Below are 23,316 nucleotides of genomic sequence, written 5' to 3' on the forward strand. Positions count from 1 at the left end.
TTGTAGTATTGTAACAGCTGTCTGTGCAGGGATGCTGAGAGCTGTAGTATTCATACAAGTGGCTGAGAGTTGTAGTATTCATACAAGTGGCTGAGAGTTGTAGTATTCATACAAGTGGCTGAGAGTTGTAGTATTGTAACAGCTGTCTGTGCAGGGATGCTGAGAGCTGTAGTATTCATACAAGTGGCTGAGAGTCGTAATATTCATACAAGTGGCTGAGAGTTGTAGTATTGTAACAGCTGTCTGTGCAGTGCATGCTGGAGTTCAGGATTTTGGGTGCCACTACATCTGCGTCTTCTCTAGTTGCAGTTCCAGCTGTCCGCTGCCTGCTTCACCATTCACCCTGTCTGATGTGGGCACAAGAAGGGGGCATTATAGAGGGGATGTTATACTGTGTGAGGGCTACATCATATAGTGTGGGGCCAAGGGCCACTAAAGGGGCTTTATATTATAGGGAGGTACAAAGGGATTCTGTGCAATTGGGTCGGCCAAAAGGGGCATTGTCCAATGGAGAACCAGAAGAATGGTAGACTGGATTCTGGAAATGGTTGACAATACCGGGGTCCGTCAGGTGCCTTTTTTTTTTTTAACTGAAATCATCAGACAAACTTGCCGCCCTTTTCTGTCTGGCAATCCCTGATGCATCTATGCTTGAATGGACACCCGGTACAGGGTTGTAGTGTTGTAACCGCTGGCTGTCAGGACATGTTGGGAATTGTTGTCTTGCAACACCTGGCTATCAGGGCATTTAGTGTTCCTTCAGCTGGAGGGTTACAGGTTGGGGACATTACAGGTTGGGGACCACTGCCCTAATCTAGTTACACAGAACACCAGCCTTGTCCATAGAGGCCCGGGAGGGTAGCCCCCATCATGGCAGAGGCTCCCTCACCTCATGTGCCGGGCAGCCCCTGCTCTTCCTCCACAAGGCTGGAGGGGAGCCAGCACAGACCTCAGACCTCCTCTTCATGAGGATCACGAGGGAGGAGCAGGGACAGGAGGAAGGCAGCCGAGCAGCACAAGGAAAGGGAGGGATTTCCTGCTGGGATTGAGGAGAGCTGGCTGCCCGACTCCGAAAAAAACTTCACACAAAGTCGTCTGCGGGATTGGTGCGGGGACTCCCGGGTCACCTCCTTCCTGCGGGTGAGTTATGTGCGCGCCCGCTCCGACCTGCCCCAGGTTCTCCTCTCAAGTTTGTATTTTATGTGGGGGACATGAAAGCGACCTGGCAGAGGAGGAGGGGGAGAAGAAGGGGGCGCTGTGTGTGCAGAACTGGCTCTGGTAGGCACTGCCCCATTGTGAGGAGATCGGCCGCCCCTCTGTACTATGTAGGTGTGTGCATAGTCTCATCATATAACCCATAGCAATCAGTCAGTTCTTCTAAGAATAGTGCAGAACAAGGGGGCTTCTGTAACCCATAGTACCCGGCCATATCAGTTCTATTAAGAATAGTGCAGACCAAGAGTGCAGATGTAACCCATAGCAATCTGTCAGAGTGCTTTGAACTTTCAGCATACATTGAGAAAGTGAAAGCTACGGTTGTAAAAGATATTATTCATGTCGTTTGGAGGGTCCTTCTGGTAGACTCCCACAATATAGCAATGGCACTGTCAAAAATCTCACTGTTGCCTGCCTGTATCTAATCTAAAGTCACAAATTGCCATGACAGGGACCCAACGGTCTCAAAAAATCAATCAGGTTTTTGCGAGCATGGCGTTGCAGGTTTGGCAGTTTGTGAGTTGCAAGATGACCGCATTTATTTTCATTAGATAAGATGCAAGGTGTCAGGACCAGGGCAAGGTGTCAGGGACCAGGGCAAGGTGTCAGGGACCAGGACAAGGTGTCAGGACCAGGGCAAGGTGTCAGGGACCAGGGCAAGGTGTCAGGGACCAGGGCAAGGTGTCAGGGACCAGGGCAAGGTGTCAGGACCAAGGTGGCCTTGTAGACCCAGGCTAATGTTGAGTCATGCGGCAAACCATATATGTTTTACTTTAAATTAGTGCAATTTCCAGTGTGGTAATTGGCTGCTCATTTTGTATATGTTAAAATGTGTGTATTTCACCTAACTGGCTTCAAAAAGAAAGGGAAATATAAAGGAGATACCAAGGCGCCTGCACATGGCGGAATCTGGCAGGCAGAGATCAGAGCAGAACTCTGGATAAATAATCTTACCGCGGATTCCATGACTAATTCAGCTCCAGAGTCCGCAGGCCCATTCAACGTGATGTCCCAGAGCGCTGGCTTTTGGGATGGGGGGTGGTTTGGAGGGGACCTTATACTTTTCTTTTCTACTAAGCCAACTTTGACCGCAAAATAAGGCGCCTTTTTTTTTTTTTTTTCCAATGCAAAAAGCAGCATTCAATTATTATTTTTTTTCCCAGACATTTTTCTGTTGAGTTTTTCTTTTTATTCTGCAACATGAATGATTATTTTTTTTTTTCTCTTTTTTGCTGGCAGAGGAATAGTTAATGGCCCTTGTTCTTTTAGGAATGTTTGTTTTGCTTTGTGCCCTCTCCGCACCCCTCCTCCTTCCTTTTAAAGCATTGTAGCTTGCAGCTCTTATGGTTATGTTTGCTTTTCCCTCTACTACTAAAGGTGCGTTTACACTTTGCAATTTCCTCTGCACTTTGAGTGAAAATAAGCGATTGCTCTGATAATCTGTGTAAGTGCACAATATGGCCTGACTTCCTAAGCCTTCATTCACACCACATAATGTCAGTCAGTTTATCTTGTGTGGCAGGAAGGCTCCTGGCAGATGTGATAAACTAAGAGGTATGTGTCCCCCATATTCGCAATAAAGATATACTTTATCTTCCATTTTCTTCACCTTTGTCACTTTTCTGAAAAGCAGACAGAGATGGACACTCACAGACTAGCAAATAGGACATTATTTACACCTGAAAACTGGCCTAAATAACAGCAGAAAGGTGCGCAGTCCTCCTGAGATGCACCAAAAAAACTAAATCTGCAACAAAAAAAGATGCGTTTACGCAATATGGGGCACAATCCTTAAAGGGGTTTTACAGGACATTTAAATTGATTACATATTCCTAGAATGGGGTCAATGAGGGTCCGAAACCTGGGACCACCGTGGGTTAGCTGGTTGAAGTGTTAGTGGCGTTTTCCCAGGGCTGCTTCCATTTCACAGGGTGTCGAACCCCTGCCAATCTTTAATTGCCCTATCCTGTGGGTAGATCCTCAATTAACAACTCCCAGAAAAACCCTTTAAGGGTAAGTTCACATGGAGCTTTTCGGAACGGAACCTGAGGCGGAGGCCGCCTCAGGTTCCGAACCAAAAGCCGGAGGCCGCCTCAGGTTCCGAACCAAAAGCCGGGTCGCCGCAACTGAAAGCTGGTGCACTGCATCGGCATCCAGCTGCGCGCTCTGCTCCAGATTAGGCCCAATGAATGAGCCTAGTCCGGAGGAGGGAGTGTCTTCAGGCCGAATCGCGAGGAGACTCAGCCTGAAGAATGAACATGTCGCTTCTTTTATCTGGGAGCCGGAAGAAACGGAAGAACCATCTTTTGAGCAGGGTTTTCAGATGATTACGGCCTCAAAACCCTGACCAAAAACTACGTAAGGCTGAGTTCACACTGAGTTTTTTGGTCAGGATTTTGAGGCCGTATCCACTTCAAAATCCTGACCAAAAAGACGGCTCCCAGAAAAAGAAGTGAGTTGCTCATTCTTCAGGTCGTTTCGCCCCGCAATTCGCCTCCGCCTTACGATTCGCCTCCATCTCAGGTTCCGATCCAAAAATCCCTATGTGAACTTACCCTAAGACCGGGGCCCCATGTGGTGTAAACCATGGAAAAAAAAACCAATGTTTTACAGTCACTGTAATGTGAGCCCCATCCACACCTTGCATAAAAATACATGCTGCGACTTTCAGTGCGCTAGAGAACATCTCGGTGTTGCTCACGGTTTTGGATAATCTGCCAGCTCTATATGAAGTAACTAGCATGTTATCAATTCTCGTAAATGGGGTTGCAACGACCTCGTCCACTTGTATGGGATGGAGTTTGCCATCAGATTTGGTGCAGATCTCAGTGTCATAGACATTCCAAAATCTGTGCTAAATCTTCAGTGTGTGAACTTTCTCTTAGCTAACCCTAGAACTATTGACCGGAATAAAGAGAACTCTTGATTTGAGGAGTGGGGTGCAGGGTATTTCTGGGTGCTGCAGAAGGACATGAAAAGTCGGCCATATTAAAACTGACTGAATTTGGCCTAAGGCCCCTCAGACTAAAATTTTCCTTTTCTCTGTGGTTTGACTTTCCTTTCTGCTATGTCTGTAAAATTACAGTCCAGGATTTTGTTCTTCTAGGGTGGGAAAAGATCCTGTAAATGTCCAGTTGACATTATGAATTATCCGGGCAAGGGTCTGACTGAGGCCAAACTCTGCAGCTGTAAGCCCAGCCGTTGCCGTCTGCCTCATATCCCCCCCCCCCCATATTATTTATTGCCGGTACATTTACATGTCTCGTCTGATGTAACTTTGTCCCTGCCCAGCACAGGGCACGCGAGGCATGGTGCTGAATCATAAGCAGATTTGCAGTGTCTCTGACAAAAGAAAGAGGGGGGCAAGATCAGCTTTCATGCCGTGGCTTGGTAGAATGGGATGGGTGCAGCCCTGAGTATTTTAGGACCGTTGCTGCATGTAAGGTGGGTCTCAAGAAGTTGGGCTGCAGCTTCCTTACATTGACTTGCAGTCAGCGGGGTGGGAGGAAGGTGTGCGTGGGCACGGAGGGGGTCCCACAGCTTCCTGTCTCCGGGTTTATGAATGGGATCCAGCTGCCTGGAAGTAGAACAGGAAGAAAAGGCTTCTAAGGGTTAACTTAACCCTTTCCTATCAACAGGTGTGCGTGCCTAATGTCAGGCAGCGGTCAATAGGTTGTGTATTTGCGTATTGTATTGCAGTATTATTACTTACGTAGGCATAGTACAAGGCTTTCCTACTATGTAATGCTGGGCGGGCTCTTCTACTGACGGTAAACACGTTTGGCATACATGACGGGTTGATACAGAGCACACCTCCACACTTCACAAGCACAGAAGGAAAAGAGCAGGCCTATGCGTGTTTCTTAAAGGGGTTACTAGGTGTACGTCTAAAACAGTAACGCAAATATTTGCTTTTTTTTCTATACAGTGACATCATCCAGCGCCCGAGGAGAAATGAGCGGCTTTTTCTCTGGAGTACAATGAACATACTACGTACACCTGGCATATTTACGTAAAGAGAAAGTACACTGAAGCGAGCAGTGCAGCTCCGGAGGGATCAAAGAACTTAACGTACCAGCAGTGAGAAACCTTGGGCACTATAACAAGAAGGATTTGTTACTTCCAAGTTGTAAAGTCCATCTGATGGAGTGCCCCGTAACGTTGCAGACTGCCATAGCTCACGGACGTGGCACTGAAGCTAGCGTTTCCTCTTGTCTGTTTGTGATATGGGACGTGTCCAAGTGACCGCAGATCAAAAGGGGGAATTCAGCTCTGGAAACCCAGACATTTCCCCCGAGGTTACTATTTACTTTATAAGGTCACATTGACTATACATAAAACTGCTTGTAGGACTCTGTGGAGGTCACGTGTGTGGATGAGGACAATACTTTGGGGATTTTTGTAAATATATGGGCAGACTGAGGAGATGACTTTATAGCTTGTCTGGCGATGGGTCGGGAGAATGAACTGATCCAGGCTGTGAAGAGCGGAGATGTTGGCACTGTACAGAAGCTGGTGGCTAAAGTTCGCACGTCAAAAAACAGTAAGTTTTCTCTTGCTTTGTGGAAGTGGAGTCTGCTGTACACCATGGTGTTTTGCAGGAGATCGTACATAACTAATACAGAGCAGTATTTATTTATATAGCGCTAACATAATCCGCAGCGCTGTACAGAGCTTGTCATCGTTCATATTGGTCCCCATCGCCGTTAAGGCTCATGCACTTTGCCTCCCCTTCCACACTTCCCCAAATTCTAAATTGAAAAATTAAAGGGGCTGCGTGCTGTGCAAAACATGTCATTGTTTTAGGCTGTTTTATAGAGGAAGAGCAGTGAAAACACTAAAGTTTTTGCTACCTTTTTTTCTACAATGTTTTTGTAAGGTTTTTTAATATGTGTGCCTTCGCCCTTGAAGTTTTTTTTCACCTCATCTGACAAGGGGCAAGGCTTCTGGAAAAGGGGTGTGGTATGTCAAAAGGGGAGGGAATAATCACAAGACACTGGGGCACATTTATTAATCCTGTCGCTTTGCATCTGTTTTTAGTGTTAGACATATTTATAAATCTGTCGTACGGACCTTCATAAATTTGTCTTGCTTTTCAACATGCCAAATTTCTGTCTCATTTTGCATGCACCAAAATTCTGTCTCATTTTGCATGCACCAAAATTCTGTCTCATTTTGCATGCACCAAAATTCTGGCTCATTTTGCATTCACCAAAATTCTGGCTCATTTTGCATGCACCAAAATTCTGGCTCACTTTTCCATGCACCAAAATTCTGGCTCACTTTCTCATGCACCAAAAATTCTGGCTCACTTTCCCATGCACCAAAATTCTGGCTCACTTTCCCATGCACCAAAATTCTGGCTCACGTTCTCAAGCACCAAAAATTCTAGCTCACTTTCCCATGCACCTACATTCTGGCTCACTTTCCCATGCACCTACATTCTGGCTCACTTTCCCATGCACCAAAATTCTGGCTCACTTTCCCATGCACCAAAATTCTGGCTCACTTTCCCATGCACCAAAATTCTGGCTCACTTTCCCATGCACCAAAATTCTGGCTCACTTTCCCAGGCACCAAAATTCTGGCTCACTTTCCCATGCACCAAAATTCTGCTCATTTTTCCGATGTGTCAAAAACAAAATCTGTCTCCATTGCAACAAAAAAAATCCAAAGAATCTGTCTCACTGAGCTGTCTCTGTTACCTGAACGTCAAAATTCTTCCTCAGTTGAAGCTTCAACTAAGTTTACACCATTTTAAACTTGGTCTACTTTGCACTCTGCGCCATATTCATACATTTCTGTTAAAAAAAATAGATATATTTGCACGTACCCTAGAGATATGAGTTGATTTGGCACCTCTATATTCTTAAAGTGGGTTTTCTGAACTATAGATAGTATTGACCGTCCTAGGGACCCCTGCTGATCAGCTGTCCCTGTCACACATAGGGCTCACAATCAACATTCCTAATTCTACATTCCAGTATGTCTTTGGAGTAAAATTTGGAGAACCCAGAGGAAACCCACACAAACACGGGGAGAACATACAAACTCCTTGCAGATGTTATCCTTGGATTGTAAGGCGACAGTGAATGTATGTTGAGTATTCAGCGAAGAGTCGGCAGTGCTCACCCTAGTACTGCATCATCTTTTCAAACATCTGATCTTTGAGGGTCCTGGGTGTTGGACCCCCTCTGATAGCTCATCAATAGTTAACACTTGGAAAAACCCCTTGGTTTTGGCTCAGTTCTCTGTTTTAGTTTCTGTGCTAGCAGCTGATCAGTGACGGTGCTAGATATTGGACTCGTGACAATCTGTTATTGGTGACCTAACCTAGTGGTTGGTTATCAATATCTGTAAACATGGAAAACCCTTTTAAATATATCAGAATGTGTTTGAAGCTTCAAAACAACATACAAATCATCTTTTTATGTATGGGGTAAGTAAATGCCCAGTTTTTAAAGGCATTATTTACCCCGGCAACAAAGCACGCCTGAAATAGACATTCATCCTGGTCCTATTAGTTTGGTGTATCTTGGGCAATGGTGCATTTTCCATGGTCACAGTGTATGATGTTGAATAGAGGCTTGTACACATGAAGTGGTCACGAGCATGGCATTGTACTGAGACACTGAACTAGGCCGTCTGCATTGTGTCTCTGGTGTGCGACAAGCAATTCTGGGTGACATTGATAGATGAGGGGGCTGCGTGTAAAGACGCACTGATGCCAATGACTTTTATACACAGAGCGGCAATGCTCGCAGTGTCAGACACGTACACGGTGTCGCCCTGGTGTCACACCATGACCTCTCCGCTCACATCACAGCGAGTTAAACATTTACTTGAAGGTGCGTGACATGAACTGAATCCAAAGAGGAACAAGCGCACGTCTGAGTCACCTATTCTGTGCTATTCTCTGCTCCAATGCCTCCTTTATATCTTCTCCTCCATTATGTAGATTGTGTGGTCTGTATTGTATAGTAATAGACAGGTTCAGCAGAGGTGGTGAGGTAGACGGGGTCGGTGGAGTGTACTGTACTCCGTGCCATTAGGCCAAGCCACCCGTCTACCAGTGTGTAATATCATATAATAGTATGTTATCATGTAAGGGGTGTTTATACCCGGCCGTCGTGTATTTGCTGCAGTAAACATGGGGCTTTTATATGGCTTTTAAAACCTTATTTGCACAATGCAGTTTCCCATTGCAAAAGATATCACTGCTGTATGGGTGTTATTTTTATACATATTTCATTGCAGAAAACAACCCAATATCTGCATCAATATGTCGCGTGAACACATACAGTCCTATGAAAAAGTTTGGGCACCCCTATTAATCTTAATCATTTTTAGTTCTAAATATTTTGGTGTTTGCAACAGCCATTTCAGTTTGATATATCTAATAACTGATGGACACAGTAATATTTCAGGATTGAAATGAGGTTTATTGTACTAACAGAAAATGCGCAATATGCATTAAACCAAAATTTGACCGGTGCAAAAATATGGGCACCTCAACAGAAAAGTGACATTAATATTTAGTACATCCTCCTTTTGCAAAGATAACAGCCTCTAGTCACTTCCTGTAGCTTTTAATCAGTTCCTGGATCCTGGATAAAGGTATTTTGGACAAACAATTCAAGTTCAGTTAAGTTTGATGGTCGCCGAACATGGACAGCCCGCTCTCAAATGATCTGAAAACAAAGATTGTTCAACATAGTTGTTCAGGGGAAGGATACAAAACGTTGTCTCAGAGATTTAACCTGTCAGTTTCCACTGTGAGGAACATAGTAAGGAAATGGAAGACCACAGGGACAGTTCTTGTTAAGCCCAGAAGTGGCAGGCCAAGAAAAATATCAGAAAGGCAGAGAAGAAGAATGGTGAGAAGAGTCAAGGACAATCCACAGACCACCTCCAAAGAGCTGCAGCATCATCTTGCTGCAGATGGTGTCACTGTGCATCGGTCAACTATACAGCGCACTTTGCACAAATAGAAGCTGTATGGGAGAGTGATGAGAAAGAAGCCGTTTCTGCACGTACGCCACAAATAGAGTTGCCTGAGGTATGCAAAAGCACATTTGGAGAAGCCAACTTCATTTTGGAAACAAAAATTGAGTTGTTTGGTTATAAAAAAAAAGGCGTTATGCATGGCGTCCAAAAAGAAACAGCATTCCAAGAAAAACACTTGCTACCCACTGTAAAATTTGGTGGAGGTTCCATCATGCTTTGGGGCTGTGTGGCCAATGCCGACATCGGGAATCTTGTTAAAGTTGAGGGTCGCATGGATTCCACTCAGTATCAGCAGATTCTTGAGAATAATGTTCAAGAATCAGTGACGAAGTTGAAGTTACGCCGGGGATGGATATTTCAGCAAGACAATGATCCAAAACACCGCTCCAAATCCTCAGGCATTCATGCAGAGGAACAATTACAATGTTCTGGAATGGCCATCCCAGTCCCCAGACCTGAATATCATTGAACATCTGTGGGATGATTTGAAGCGGGCTGTCCATGCTCGGCGACCATCTAACTTAACTGAACTTGAATTGTTTGTCCAAAATACCTTTATCCAGGATCCAGGAACTGATTAAAAGCTACAGGAAGCGACTAGAGGCTGTTATCTTTGCAAAAGAAGGATCTACTAAATATTAATGTCACTTTTCTGTTGAGGTGCCCATACTTTTGCACCGGTCAAATTTTGGTTTAATGCATATTGCACATTTTCTGTTAGTACAATAAACCTCATTTCAATCCTGAAATATTACTGTGTCCATCAGTTATTAGATATATCAAACTGAAATGGCTGTTGCAAATACCAAAATATTTAGAACTAAAAATGATTAAGATTAATAGGGGTGCCCAAACTTTTTCATAGGACTGTATTTTGCGATATTCACATATTGATGATTTGTAGTATAGGTCATCAATATGTGAATAGTAGGAGGTCTGGCACCCGTGACCTCTTTTGATCTGTTTGCGAGTGCCACGGATTTTACCTAGTGCTAGTGATGTCACATTCACCAGTAACCAGACAGGTGAATGGGGCTGAGCTGTTGTACTAGGCTCAGCCCCTGCACTATATACGGTACTGTGCTTGATATTCAGTGAAGAGGCCGCAGCATTCGCTTAAACACTGCAACCTCTTAAGCTAGCTGATCAATTTGGGTCCTGGGTGTCGGACCCCCTCTAAACTATTCTAAGCTCAGGTCATTAATATTTATTTATCAGAAAAACCCTTTGAAACAATGTATACAAACAAATACTAAACTCATCCACGTGATGCACAGTCCTAGTACAAAGTGACCTGCTCGGCGGGTTCTCATGCCAGTTTGGGCTGTGGGATAACAATGTGGCTTTCAGCCATTGCCATCCAAAAGTTGACAGCAGCAGAATATCCCGTAGTGATGACAGAAGAAACTGCTGTCAGGTGACGGCCATATGCTGTAGGTACTTAGCCTTAAAGTAGTCCTCTGGTTTGGAGGTAGTGTAATTATTATATTGAGGCCCCATAGATAAAGTCCATGTGTTTTCCGCGCGGTCTCCGCAAGAGTCCGGAAAGTAGATCCTGAAGTACTTTTTTGTCCACATGTTTTGTGCGGACACCGTGAGAAAAGCACATGGACCCTAGTATAGTCTATGGGGTCTGTGTGCTTTCATAAGCTCAATACGTTTGGTAGTCCGTTCAGGGGGTCCCCACATGTACTCCCCGAATGGATTACCGAATACACATATGAACCAGGCCTTAGGAAAATTCTAAAATTGCAACACTTAACAACTCCAAGTAATAGGGATTTAAGTCCAGTACCCAAAGCGGCCCCATACTGAGCTAGACTGAAGCCTCTGTTTTGGACAATACCCCTTTTGGGCAGTGTTTCAGTAAACCCCATCCCTTTTCAGGCCAGAACATTCATGAATTTTCCAGGATTGTTACCAAAAAGGACAGTCATGGCAAATTTAGGATTGTTGGCAAATATGCTCGAAACTCTAACCAAAGCCTCTGACCACAGATCTAGGTCAGCGGGTGCCTTAGGTTTGTGCAAAGAATTTCCCTGTCAAGGAGAATTTGCACTTAAAGTTAAAAATTCCATTTTACTTAAACCGGTCTGAGGGTATTAAAGGGGGTTTCCAGACTTGATAGCTGATGATCTATTCTAAGAGTCTGACACCCCACAACTCAGCCATTTGAAGAGTGATCTCTCTTTAGGATAGGTCATCTATATTATTATTCCAGAAAACCCCTTTAAGGGTAGGTCATCAATAAACCACTTTAAAGGGAACCTGTCACATTAAACACGCTCTCTGATCTGCAATATGTTATAGAGCATGGAAAACAATTCAGTATTACCTGTCATTTATCTAGTTATTTCCCTCCTTCCTGTGCTTAGTAGTCCAGTGGGCGGTCCTGTATGTGATTGACAGCTATGTGTATACACATGTCAATCACTAAGAGGGCCCGCCCACTGGACTCTCAAGCCTAGAAAGAGATGGCATATAAATGGATAAAAAACAAGTTATACTGAAATTTTTACCATAAACCTATATATCCATCTGCTCAGCTCCTCCTGCACTATAACAGGCCGCTCATAAATCAGAGACCATTCAACGTGACAGGCTCACATTAAGCCTCTAAACAGTACAGTAGATGTGGTATATTATTAGCCACGTACATTGCATTGTGAAGATGATGGACATGTTCTAAACTGGTAGTTGTAACTGCTTGTAAAATAGGATTGAACCCCCCTCGTCTTCCATGTTTTTCTATAATCTGCCCCCTCAGGGTCCTGATTTATAATCCAGCTCCTATTCCCCTCCTCTGGTCCTCTTGATGCAGGATGCTGCTTGTAGAGGAATGCACAAGAACTGGTTCCAATACGTTGCGTGTCTGAGCAGGATCTGCCGCCTTTTATACTAGCATTATACTGAGTACGAGCCTTCTCTTATAGAAAGTCCTGTAATATATTACCAACAAAGTGATGCAAACCATTAAATATATCTTAATCTGATTTATGTCATGGGCCAGGCGTCCTGAGCTATAGCCTTGAGACATGGACATGATACTCTATGCTGGACGACTTGTTTGTCCTGCAACTTCAGTAAATGGACACCCGATGGACCCCATTATATGGGATCCCTGTGATGTGCCCATCATTTCCGGAATCTGTTGTTTTCTGTATTTCCATTCTTCTGGTCCTGTGACGGATCAGAAGAATGGATAGGACAGCGCAGATATAAATATAACGTATACATTAATACATAAGTTATACATTCATTTTCTTTGGAGTAGTTGGACTAGAAATGAATGCAGCGATGGCCTCGCATGCTCATTGAAGTCAGAAGTTCTCATGATCCTATGGATAGGGGGGTAGTATTGTTAGTGAATTCATAGGGGTTCATTTATCAAGTCTGGCATTCTTGATGCCGTTCTTGATTTTCTCCATAGTTTGCATGTAGTTAATGATGAGTTGCATGCCTCGCCATAACATAGGCACATCCTCCGGAGTCCTTGCACTTAAACAGAAATCTACACCAGCCCTTTCTGGCATAGATTTCTCACGTCATTTACACATAAATGATGATAAATTTGACTGAAAGTGTTGTGTAGGATGCAGAACATAAAAAGATGCAATTTTTGCGCAAAAACCTGATTGATGCCCGGTTTCTAGCCACAGGCCATGGTAATGCTAGGTCTACACAGCGACTGTGGCTGCCAGTCAATCTTATCAATATAAGATTGATATGTCATCCTTTGACTACTTCACTAATGTAAGGGTGTGGAGTTGGATTGTGCCCCTGAGGGTGCTGGGAATGTGACCCCTAGTCGCAAAAACGTACAGCACTGCTTACATTATTGAAAGAGTTTCAGAGCAACATGGCAACCTAGCTCAGCTCTATAGTATCTGATATTATACAGGCTTATGCACATTACCATATTGTTGCTCCATACTACTCATGATATTGGGTCATTATAGGATGGTAAGTTTATGAAGACACCCCTGTTCATGTGCCCTATTAGGGGAATACAGATGTCATAGAGAGGAATCTCCTGCTGTTTTAGCCTGGATAGTGAGATCGTCCCCGGGGAGCATTGTGTAGTGGTTGTTACCACCAGCATGGTGGATGGAATTTGATATAGAAAACTCTTTGATACCTATCTCAGTATGGGACACCATGTATTACAGAGGTCAGGAGAGGTACTGTGTGTCCTTATGGAGACTGCCTTTACAGGCCACTTATGCAGGTGTACATAGGCTTAAAGATCATGTGTGCTGTAATAGGAATTCTGGGGAAGAATATGCAAATAGATTTTCCGATTGTAAGGTGGCTTCCTTTAAGTGAGGCTGAGGCCTCATGTTGCGGAAACGCAGCTTTGTTTGTTGCCGATTTTGCTGTGGTTTTTTGAGCCAAATCCAGGACTGGATTGAGCAAAACGTAGAAGTATAAGAACTTCCTATATATTCTCCATTCCTTGTGTAGCCATTCTTAGGTGCGGCTCAAAAAAACTGCAGAAAAATCTGCAACGTGGGGTCTTAGCCTTAAAAGGGTTGTCCTGAAAAACCCATTTATTGTTTTATAGCAACGGTTCGGAGCTGCTGCTTCAGGGTCTTCCACCACGGTCTGTTCCTGCTGCTTCAGGTCTTGTTTTGGCGGAAGTCCCTACTGCACATGACTACTGAGGCCAAACGACAGCCTAAGGATAGGACGTGGGCTGTCATAGGTGACAGAGTGTTGTCCCTGTTCCTTTCCTTAGGCCACTAATTGGCCTCAGTGGTCATGCATGGCAAGGACTGCCACCGTAATAAGAATCTGCCTGAAGACAGGCCATGATGTTCCCTTTTTCCTCTAGCTGAAAAAATACAAGAAAAAAATGTGCTACTGACTCCCATTGAGGTGGATTTCGCCTTAAAATCCTCCTGCAAAAAGTTCTGTATGAATTTACCCTTATCACTTGTAACATTACCCAAACCAAAAACTGTTTTCCAGAAAAGTAAAAGGGCCCCATACACATCATGTGTGCAAAGGAGGGTTATTGGGGTACTGGGTGGCTAGGTGAGAGGACATTGATATGGGTCAGGTGGGGTACTATGCCTCCGTGTGCCTTTGCAGGTGTATGCTCCTCTAGGAATTCTGATACCCTTAGGCCTCGTTCACATCTGTGTCGGGAATCTGTTTGGGGGTGTCTGCATGGGGACCCCCCAAACGGACTACCGAATGCAAACGGACCCCATAGACTATAATGGGGTCCGTGTGCTTGCTGCACGCTGCCCGCACAAATCATGCGCAGCGGAAAGTAGATTGGTAAATACTTTCCTGTCCACATGTTCCCTGCAGAAATCTCGCAGCAAGCACACGGACCCCATTATAGTCTATGGGGTCCGTATGCTTTCACTGCACACCACATGCAAATGTGTTCAGTAGTCCGTTCAGGAGAGTACCCGTGCAAACTCTCCTGAATGGATTACTAACGCAGATGTGAACGAGGCCTTACAAAACATTACAACTTTACAAGTGTAGTTGGCAGACCTGTGTGGGGCGCCGATTGCCATCACATTTTCTATATTGATGACATGTCCAGAGAACGGACCATCAGCATCTGCTTGGTGGAGGGCCTCCACAGCGGTCATCGGTGCGGCATACACCTGTGGACAGGGCTGGAGGTAGCGCCGCTCCTATTCAGGTAATAGCAGTGTTGCTGGAGTTCTGCAGCTCTGCGCCTATTACTTGGCCAGGGGCTGAGCTGCTTCCGGCTGTAATGTTATACAATTATGAAGCACGGGATTAAAAGTGTAGGGTAGCGCTGCCCTCCAAAAATGTCCCTGCTTGCTGACTTTGGTGTGACTTGTGGAAGTGAGACACCTCAGCTCTCAATTGTCTTCGCAGCAGCGTTTAGCTCATATCCTGCTGTAGAGATGGAAAACTCTTGGTGTGACCACAATTCCTGCAGAGCGTACTTCTATGAACTCTTTCCTGTCCCAGCCCTGGAGTCGCTATTTAATAGCTGTGTGACACCCTCTTACTGTACGAATAATCCACAGCCGAGGCAGCGATCCCCCCGTTTTTTTTGTCAGAACAGACCCCACTTTTCTAGTGAGTCCCTGCAGGACATAGCTATGCATGGCCGCAGTGTTTGTGCGATCGACCACAAGCATGCAGAGCATGGCAATAGACCTTCATTCTTGTCTGCAAACAGCAGATACAATTCAGTCTGTGTATGCAAAATGTCAACCATTTCTGTGGGTTGTGAGCAAGAACAAAAATCCTTCTCTCTCAAAACCGAGGCAGAAAAAGAGAGAACTGAAGACGTTAGGCTGGAAGACGACGCAGCCTAAATCTAAAATAGAGCAGAGACATTGACATTATAGAGGAGCCGTCATCTAAGGAGAAGCCACATGGGACAAGTCCTGTTCTGTACCACTGTGTCCCGACCTAGTAAGTTATACTATTAGGAGATTTTAGGAATTGCCTTCTGGCCAAGGTCTCATCCTCCAACCGTCAGTGTCTTCCAGCCTAAATTATATATGATGTAGTCTCATTCAGCAATGGATAATAACCCGTTGTCCTTCTCTTGCAGAACTTCTGGGATCAACCAAGAGGTTAAATATCAATTATCAGGACAGTGATGGGTAAGTCCACTCTACTGTTTGCTTCCTCCATGTCAATGTACCTGGACCTGCAATGATCCCACACTTGGATAGGCCATCAATATTTAATCAGTGGAGATTCAAGACCCCCTGCCTCTCAAAGATCAGTTCCTTGAAGTGGCAGCAGGATTTGGGTGAGCGTTGCAGTCTCTTCACTGAATACCAAGCACAACGCCATGCAATGTATGGGGTTCGTGCTTGGTATTGCAGCTCAGCCCCATTCATTGGGACTGTGCTGCTGCACCATGTGACCAATGTAAGTGATGTAAGGAAGCTGCAGTGCTCACAGGAATCAGACCCTCACTCATCACATATTGATGACCTATTAAAGTATAAGCCATCAATATGTAAGTCCCAAAAAAAAACCTTAAGTTTTGGTTGTTGGTGGTCTTGGTGCTGAGACCCTCCCAGCTGTGCACTCTGCCCCTTCTCTACTTAGCTCTCCTTCAAGACAGGGTTAGCTGTATATAGACTCATAGAGGTGCTCTCAGTCAAAGGGGCGCTCTTCTGCGTCTTCTTTTTCAAGATGGTGGGGATCTCGGCATACAAACACCCATTGCTCATTTGATCCAAACCTCTGGCATTTTATTGTGTTGTATTAGATTTATGCAATGACCGTTCACTTTTAACAATATTTTAAACTAAACGTTGAATACTTTTTGGTAGCTTTTGATTTGTGTAACCCTAAATATATAGAAATAATGGGGAATAAGTGAAGCATGTGAAACATTCAACCAGAAGAACACGTTAGACTTAACATTCTAATTTTTTTCTTACTGGTCTGGGGTCAGGTCTACACCGTATTTTCTAATGTATTCACAAGAACACTATAATTGGCGTGATAAATCCCCATTATGTCATGGGTTGCCCTTGCTGTACCAATTCACATTTATCAAAACATGCAGTATTAGTTGGGTTTCAATATTGCTCTCATGGGTAACAAGTCATCTCCAGAAATGTGTGGTAGAGGCTTACTCCACTCTCCCGATTAAAAGCAATTGCAGGCTCATCCGAGCCAAGTGTGCATGTGTATAGAGGTGTTGGAAAAAATGACTGTGAGACACATTAACATTGTTCCAACAGTGGGCAGCTTAAGGCTGGTCTTACACGACCGTAATGTAAGTCCACAAATGGTCCGCAATTGAGGGTTTTCAATTGCGGACCATTTGCGGACACATTATATTCAATGCGGCCTCTTACACCACCGGATATTTTATCCGTGGTGTGGCCAGGCCGCAACAGTGGTCCGCAATTTATAGAGCATGTCGGTAATGCCTGTGAATTGCTGCACTTCACGGAGTCGCCCATAGAACTCTATGGGCGAGTGCAGCAGGACACGGACATCTGCGGAATCTATGTTGCTGATCAGCAACATGCGGACCGTAGAATCATTACGGTCGTGTAAGACCAGTCTAAGGGTCTCAACTCAAAGGGTGTTTTTCAGTAACTGATAACTTATCTATAGGATAAGTAGGTCATCAGTTAAAGATTGGCCGGGGTCTGACAACCAGGTCCCCTGCCAGTGACCTGTTTGAAGACGCTGCAGCTTCTTCACTGCTTACCAAGCACTAAACTTGGCCATAACCTAAATTGTTATTTATATTTTACATAGTGAGTGTTTCTGTCCTTTTCACAGTCAAGGAGTTGCCAGCGACGTCTGACATTCTGCTGATCTGTAAGTCTTCACTTCTAACTAACTGCAGTACTCTGTTGTCTCGGCAGGTTTTCCGCTTTACACCATGCTGCTCTTAGTGGCAACTCTGAACTATTGCTGCTACTTCTAGAAACACAGGCAGCTGTGGATATCAAGGATGGCAATGGTGAGTGAGAACAAATTGTGTCTTCTAGAATGTCTTAAAGCTGACGGCTCTTCTAAGAAAGACATTCTTCTCCCTCCACGTAGGAATGCGCCCCCTACACTACGCTGCATGGCAGGGCCAGCCAGAGCCAGTGCGACTCCTTCTCCGAGCAGCTGCCAGCGTCAATGCTGCTTCCAATGATGGACAGATTCCTTTGCACTTAGCTGCACAGTATGGGCACTATGAGGTGGTAAGTGGCACATATACTATACGTGTCCACCGTTCTGGATATTTCTGTTTGCCTCTTCTGCTATGGAAACTAGGAGATGTAAAAAGCTGCTCATGTAGGTTATTGTTGGCATGGTTTGCGGTTAAGATTTTGATTTTGCGGTTTGATTTTGAAGATGGAGGAGGATCTATTAGTTTGGGTAATGAGATACAGAGCATGGGGAGCACATGGGAGATATTATGGTGATAACAATGTGAAAAGCATACAGAAGGAGAGTGGAGAGAAGATATCTGGAAATATGGTGACGACAGGTTGTGGTTGTAGCTTTTTTTGACGTGATGATGCAGGTACAAAGTAACTAGTTTGTTAGTGTAAGATAATTTATATAAGTTCCTATGGCAGCGCGCTATAACACAGACATTGCTAACAGCTATTATTATCTCAGGTTCAGGACACCTGGAAGTGTGACAATGAGGGTGACTATGGAGAGTTAAATGAAACCATGCTTGAATTTTCAGTATAGTTGTGTTTTATTTTGTCGTTGTGTTTTCCACCTTCTCTACCACCAGTCTGAGACCCTTCTGCAGCACCAGTCCAATCCATGCTATGTCAACAAATCCAAGAAAACACCTTTAGATCTGGCTTGTGAATTTGGAAGAGTAAAGGTAAGACATTGTGTGTATCTATCCATCTATCCATCTATCCATCTATCCATCTATCCATCCATGTGGTTTTCATATACTTTAAGCCTGGAACTGTAAAAAGTCTAGCTTTAAGACCTTAACAGGTTGACTAATAATAAAAAACAGGGGTCTCAAAGTTCCCTGTGAGAACAGAGCAGTGTTCTATGGGATTGCTCAGAATAGCGGAATTCTGTATTCAGCTTCTCTTCGACTGTCCAGTAGAGTTGAATGGATCAGTAGCATGCATGAATGACCACCGCTTCAATCACACGGTGGACTTGAAGACCCCCATTCTTGTGATTCTCTATGGAACCAAAGTTATTGCCTATCCTGTGAATAAATTAGAAGCTTCAATATTTGGCCAACCCCTTTAGGGTGAGTTCACATGGAGTAAAGTGCCGCGTGATGGCCGCAAAATCACGGCCACAAAATAGCTCCACGTATACGATCCCGGCTCCCATTGAAATCAATGTGCAAAACCTTCTATTGACCTGTCACCTTCCTGTAGGCTAGCAAACAGTATATTACCAAAATAATACAAATAGACAGTGCACAAATAATACTGTTTAGCCTGTACACTAGGTTATTTTAAAGAGGACTTTTCATGGGTTTATGCACAGGCAGTTCTATATACTGCTGTAAAGCCGACAGTGCGCTGAATTCAGCGCACTGTTGACTTTCCCGATCTGTGCCCCGGGTAAAGCGCTATCGGTCCCGGTACCGTAGTTCTTTACAGTCAGAAGGGGGTTCCTGATAGTCTGTCAAGAACGTCCTTCTCCACAGCAGCGCCTATTGCGCTGTACAGTGTGAGCGGGGAGGAACGCCCCCTCCCCTCCTGATAATACTCGTCTATGGACGAGCACTGTGAGCAGAGGGAGGGGGCGTTCCTCCCCGCTCACACTGTACAGCGCGACAGGCGCTGCTGTGGAGAAAGACATTCCTGACTGACTGTCAGGAACGCCCTTCTGACTGTAAAGCGCTACGGTACTGGGACCCATAGCGCTTTACCCGGGGCACAGATCGGGAAAGCCGAAGTCGGCTTTCCAGCAGTAAATAGAACTGCCTGTGCCCAATCTGATAAAAGTTCCTCTTTAAGCACCAAGTATGGGATTGGGACTGCACAATTCACCGGCATGGGTATTGGTAGCCTTGTATACAGAATGTAGATAGTTACAGTTTCTTATATACCTTCAGTACTAATCTTGCTTTCTGTTCTAGTCATTGTATGATCCCCTTTGACTCCTTAGGTGGTGCAGCTGCTTCTGAATAGCCATCTATGTGTCTCTCTATTGGAAGGCATATCCAAAGATCCCACAGACCCTAATTTTACTACGCCTCTGCACTTGGCAGCAAAAAATGGCCATCGAGAGGTCATCAGGTGGGTGGAATAGTGTAGTAGTTACCATGGTAGGCACTAAATGATCTTGTGATCTGTATTGCTTGTTGGCGCTGGTGTTTAGTGACCACTTGCTTTCAGACTGCTCCTTAAATCCGGCATTGAGATCAACAAGGTGACTAAGATGGGCACTGCTTTGCATGAGGCATCACTATGCGGAAAGACAGAAGTTGTGAAGCTGCTAATAGAGGTAGGATAAAAGAATATATTAACAAGTACTGTATGCCAGGTTGATGTATTAGTAATAAATAAGCCAAATCTACTTTCTTATAGAATGGCATAGATGTGAATATCCGCAACACATACAACCAGACTGCCCTGGATATAGTAAACCAGTTCACTACCACCCATGGGAGTACAGACATCAAACAGCTTCTCAGAGGTAATGTGCACATTGATGGCACGTGGCTTGGTCACATTACACTAGTGGAATCTTTTAGATATGTAGTTATGTCATAAAACAATGCACATTCTCCATTGCAGAGGCATCCGGGATACTTAAAGTTCGGGCCTTGAAGGATTTCTGGAATGCTCATGATCCAACTGCTCTGAATATCAGGGCAGGAGACCTCATAACGGTAAGTAGTAACTTGTATGGCTTATGTTTAAGAGTATGTCTACGCAGGATGTATACGTAGCAGAATTGCATCTAGAGGATCTGCAGCACTTACAATAGAAAAAAAATGGCTGAGGTTTTCATAAATGTCTTCCACACACGGCTGAATCTGTACATAAATTTGCAGCATGTTGTGGGTTTTCACTGTGATTTAGAGACGTTGCATTGCATAGGATGAAATCTGAAGCAAACCTACAGCAATTATGCTACAAAGTCCACATCTAAAACTGCACAATTTGATGGGATTTTTGTCACTGGAGAAAATCCACTACATATCATTCCAAGGCAGGCCTGGTCCCCTGCTGGTCTCTACCTCTAGGACACACAGGAAATGACCTTTCAGCCAATCAGTGGCCACAATCAGGATTTACCTCAGCCACTGATTGGCTGAGCAGTATTTCCGCTGTGCTCAGGGTGTCGAGAATAATGGGACCCGGGTAATGTCGGAACAAGAAGGGAAGAGAATTGGTGAATGTTGCCTTTTTTTTTTTTTTTTCTTAACCCATTCTGATTTGTTCCTAAAAAAAAGAATTATATTTTTCGTAATGATGTTTTTTTGACTCCAGGTATTAGAGCAACATCAAGATGGCCGATGGAAAGGTCACATTCACGATGCACAGAAAGGAACTGACAGAGTGGGATTCTTCCCTCCAGCAATTGTAGAGGTCATCAGTAAAAGGCTTGGTAAGAATTTGACTAAAATATCACAGAAATCTATAGAAGGTATAAGACTTTCTTCCCGGATTTCTAAGTATCTATTCTTTCTTCAGTGGGCTCCACGCTTTCTCGTAACACTACAATAACATCTCAGCAGCGGCTGGCAAAACCTCTGCTACATCAGCCCAACCAGTACAGCACTGTCACCAGCATCGGTATCACCTCTGAATACATTGGTGGTAAGTCAGTGAGTGTTCAGAGTTTGGGTATGTTCTTGTATTCTTTCTGCATATGTAATGCTATTGATCATTTTCTTTCCATGTGCAATTCTAGCCGGTGACCGTCACAGTGTGGGCAGTGAGGGCAGCCTGGGCAGTGTACGCAGTGCTGGAAGTGGCCAGAGTAGTGAAAGCAGCGGCCTAAGCTCCACTCTGCTCATAGAGAATGCTCAGGTAGCTTTTGTGAACATTTCTTTATTACTTTCTATGTTATTACATGCCTCAGTCTTATTGGACACTTTGGTTGTCTTCTTTTAGAACCTACATCATGGCTTTGAAGACCACCATAACAGAATATCAGTCGGTGAGCCTTATCCTACCTGTTTGTGCTTGTATATAATTATTATACATCATTATTCCTCTTCTAATGATTAAAGGGGTTTTCTGAACCCCAATAGTGTTTTTTATATACAGATTACCTATCCACAGGTTAAGCTGTCAGTGTCTGATCTGTGGGGGGTCTGTCACCTGGACCCTATACCAACCAGCTGTCCAGTCTAGAACAGCAGTACCTGGTTACTGTAGCTTTGTGCCTTTTACTTGAATAGGAGCAGAGCTACTTCTGGCTCCATCCATAGTAGTAGTCTCTGACGACTGGAGGAAGCCAAAACAGCTGATCCGTGCAGGGTCTAGGTGTTGGACACCCACAGATCAGATACTAATGGCCTATATTATGGATAGGTTATCAGTATAAAAATGCTGATGGGGCCCCAATAATATTGTCATTATATTTGTTAGTATTTTATTTGTGTATCATGGCCTTGATATTATAATATTTTAATAAATGGGACTCTGATTTTTCAGGCACTGCTCCCAGTCACGTGGTGCACCCGGTTCAAGTGGTGGAGAAAGACCCAGGATCATATATGCAAGGAAAGGTATGTAGTTCCATAAGAATATGACATTAGAACAACTACTTATATTACTATGTACAATGTATTTCTATTGCCGAGGAAAAAGAATTGTGAATTGAAATGTGATCTTGGCACTCACTGCAAATAAAGCTACTGTACATTCACCCACATAGGACGACGCTCATATTGTTATTTAGTGTATTTTACTTTCGTTAAAGGGGTTACTCCCATCTTAGACATTTGTGGTATATTGACAGGACATGCTATAAATGTCTGTGTTATGGTAGAATCTGGTTATAACCCCCAATCTAGGGATCTCACCTTATTGTCTGTGAGCTTCGTATTCCGTTATGTCTCAGATTTATCTGCAGAAAGAGTGTTCTTCTGACCCCTGACCCATTTTATGGAGCTACTGAGTCTGAGTGAAAGTGGAAAAAAAGGAGAGTTGACTTGATACAGATTAGCTTTAGGCTAAAGCTACACGAAAAAATGGCTGAATAAGAAATAGTCCCACTTTCAGTCTTTGCATTGCACAGTTGCCGAACATGTAAAACCTGCAGCCCAACACAGGATTTATTTGCAGTGTGTGGATGGTGGTTAAATCTCGTCCACTACACGTTCATATAGTAGAAAGTGAAGAGGAATTTGGGGCAGTCTCCCGTCTCAGATTCCTCTCCAAATTCCAGCCCTGTGAATCCTATGCTGGAAAGCTGAAACTCTGCAGCAGGTTTGCTCGCTGAGTACCCCCAGACACAATGGGGAAAAATCATACTGAGCCTCATGCAACGGATCCTGCAACGGTCACCATCTTCAATGTGAGGCAAATTCCAAGCTGAATTTTGAGACAGTATGCACCTCGAAATCAGCTCAAAATTTTGTCCAAGTGAACTTCTACTGTGGTTTTCAGTGGGTTAGTCACTGACGATTTTGGAGCAATTTTGCAAAGGGTAACT

General features: G+C 44.2%; 1 protein-coding gene across 1 annotated transcript in view; it reads left to right on the forward strand.

Annotated features, from left to right (window-relative positions):
• Positions 1-1,019: 1,019 nt before the first annotated feature.
• CASKIN2 (CASK interacting protein 2) overlaps positions 1,020-23,316 on the forward strand; it is a 34,203-nt gene continuing 11,906 nt past the window's right edge. The window contains exons 1-15 of the mRNA XM_075277246.1: positions 1,020-1,140; positions 5,144-5,758; positions 15,782-15,833; positions 17,574-17,671; positions 17,755-17,900; positions 18,449-18,544; positions 19,810-19,940; positions 20,040-20,148; positions 20,232-20,340; positions 20,442-20,536; positions 21,141-21,258; positions 21,345-21,470; positions 21,565-21,683; positions 21,768-21,813; positions 22,314-22,387. Coding sequence (XP_075133347.1) covers positions 5,665-5,758; positions 15,782-15,833; positions 17,574-17,671; positions 17,755-17,900; positions 18,449-18,544; positions 19,810-19,940; positions 20,040-20,148; positions 20,232-20,340; positions 20,442-20,536; positions 21,141-21,258; positions 21,345-21,470; positions 21,565-21,683; positions 21,768-21,813; positions 22,314-22,387 — 1,413 coding nt within the window. The 5' untranslated portion in view covers positions 1,020-1,140; positions 5,144-5,664. The remainder of the gene's footprint in view (positions 1,141-5,143; positions 5,759-15,781; positions 15,834-17,573; positions 17,672-17,754; positions 17,901-18,448; positions 18,545-19,809; positions 19,941-20,039; positions 20,149-20,231; positions 20,341-20,441; positions 20,537-21,140; positions 21,259-21,344; positions 21,471-21,564; positions 21,684-21,767; positions 21,814-22,313; positions 22,388-23,316) is intronic.

Source organism: Leptodactylus fuscus, chromosome 6, assembly GCF_031893055.1.
Source record: "Leptodactylus fuscus isolate aLepFus1 chromosome 6, aLepFus1.hap2, whole genome shotgun sequence".
In the NCBI taxonomy this organism is placed as follows: domain Eukaryota; kingdom Metazoa; phylum Chordata; class Amphibia; order Anura; family Leptodactylidae; genus Leptodactylus; species Leptodactylus fuscus.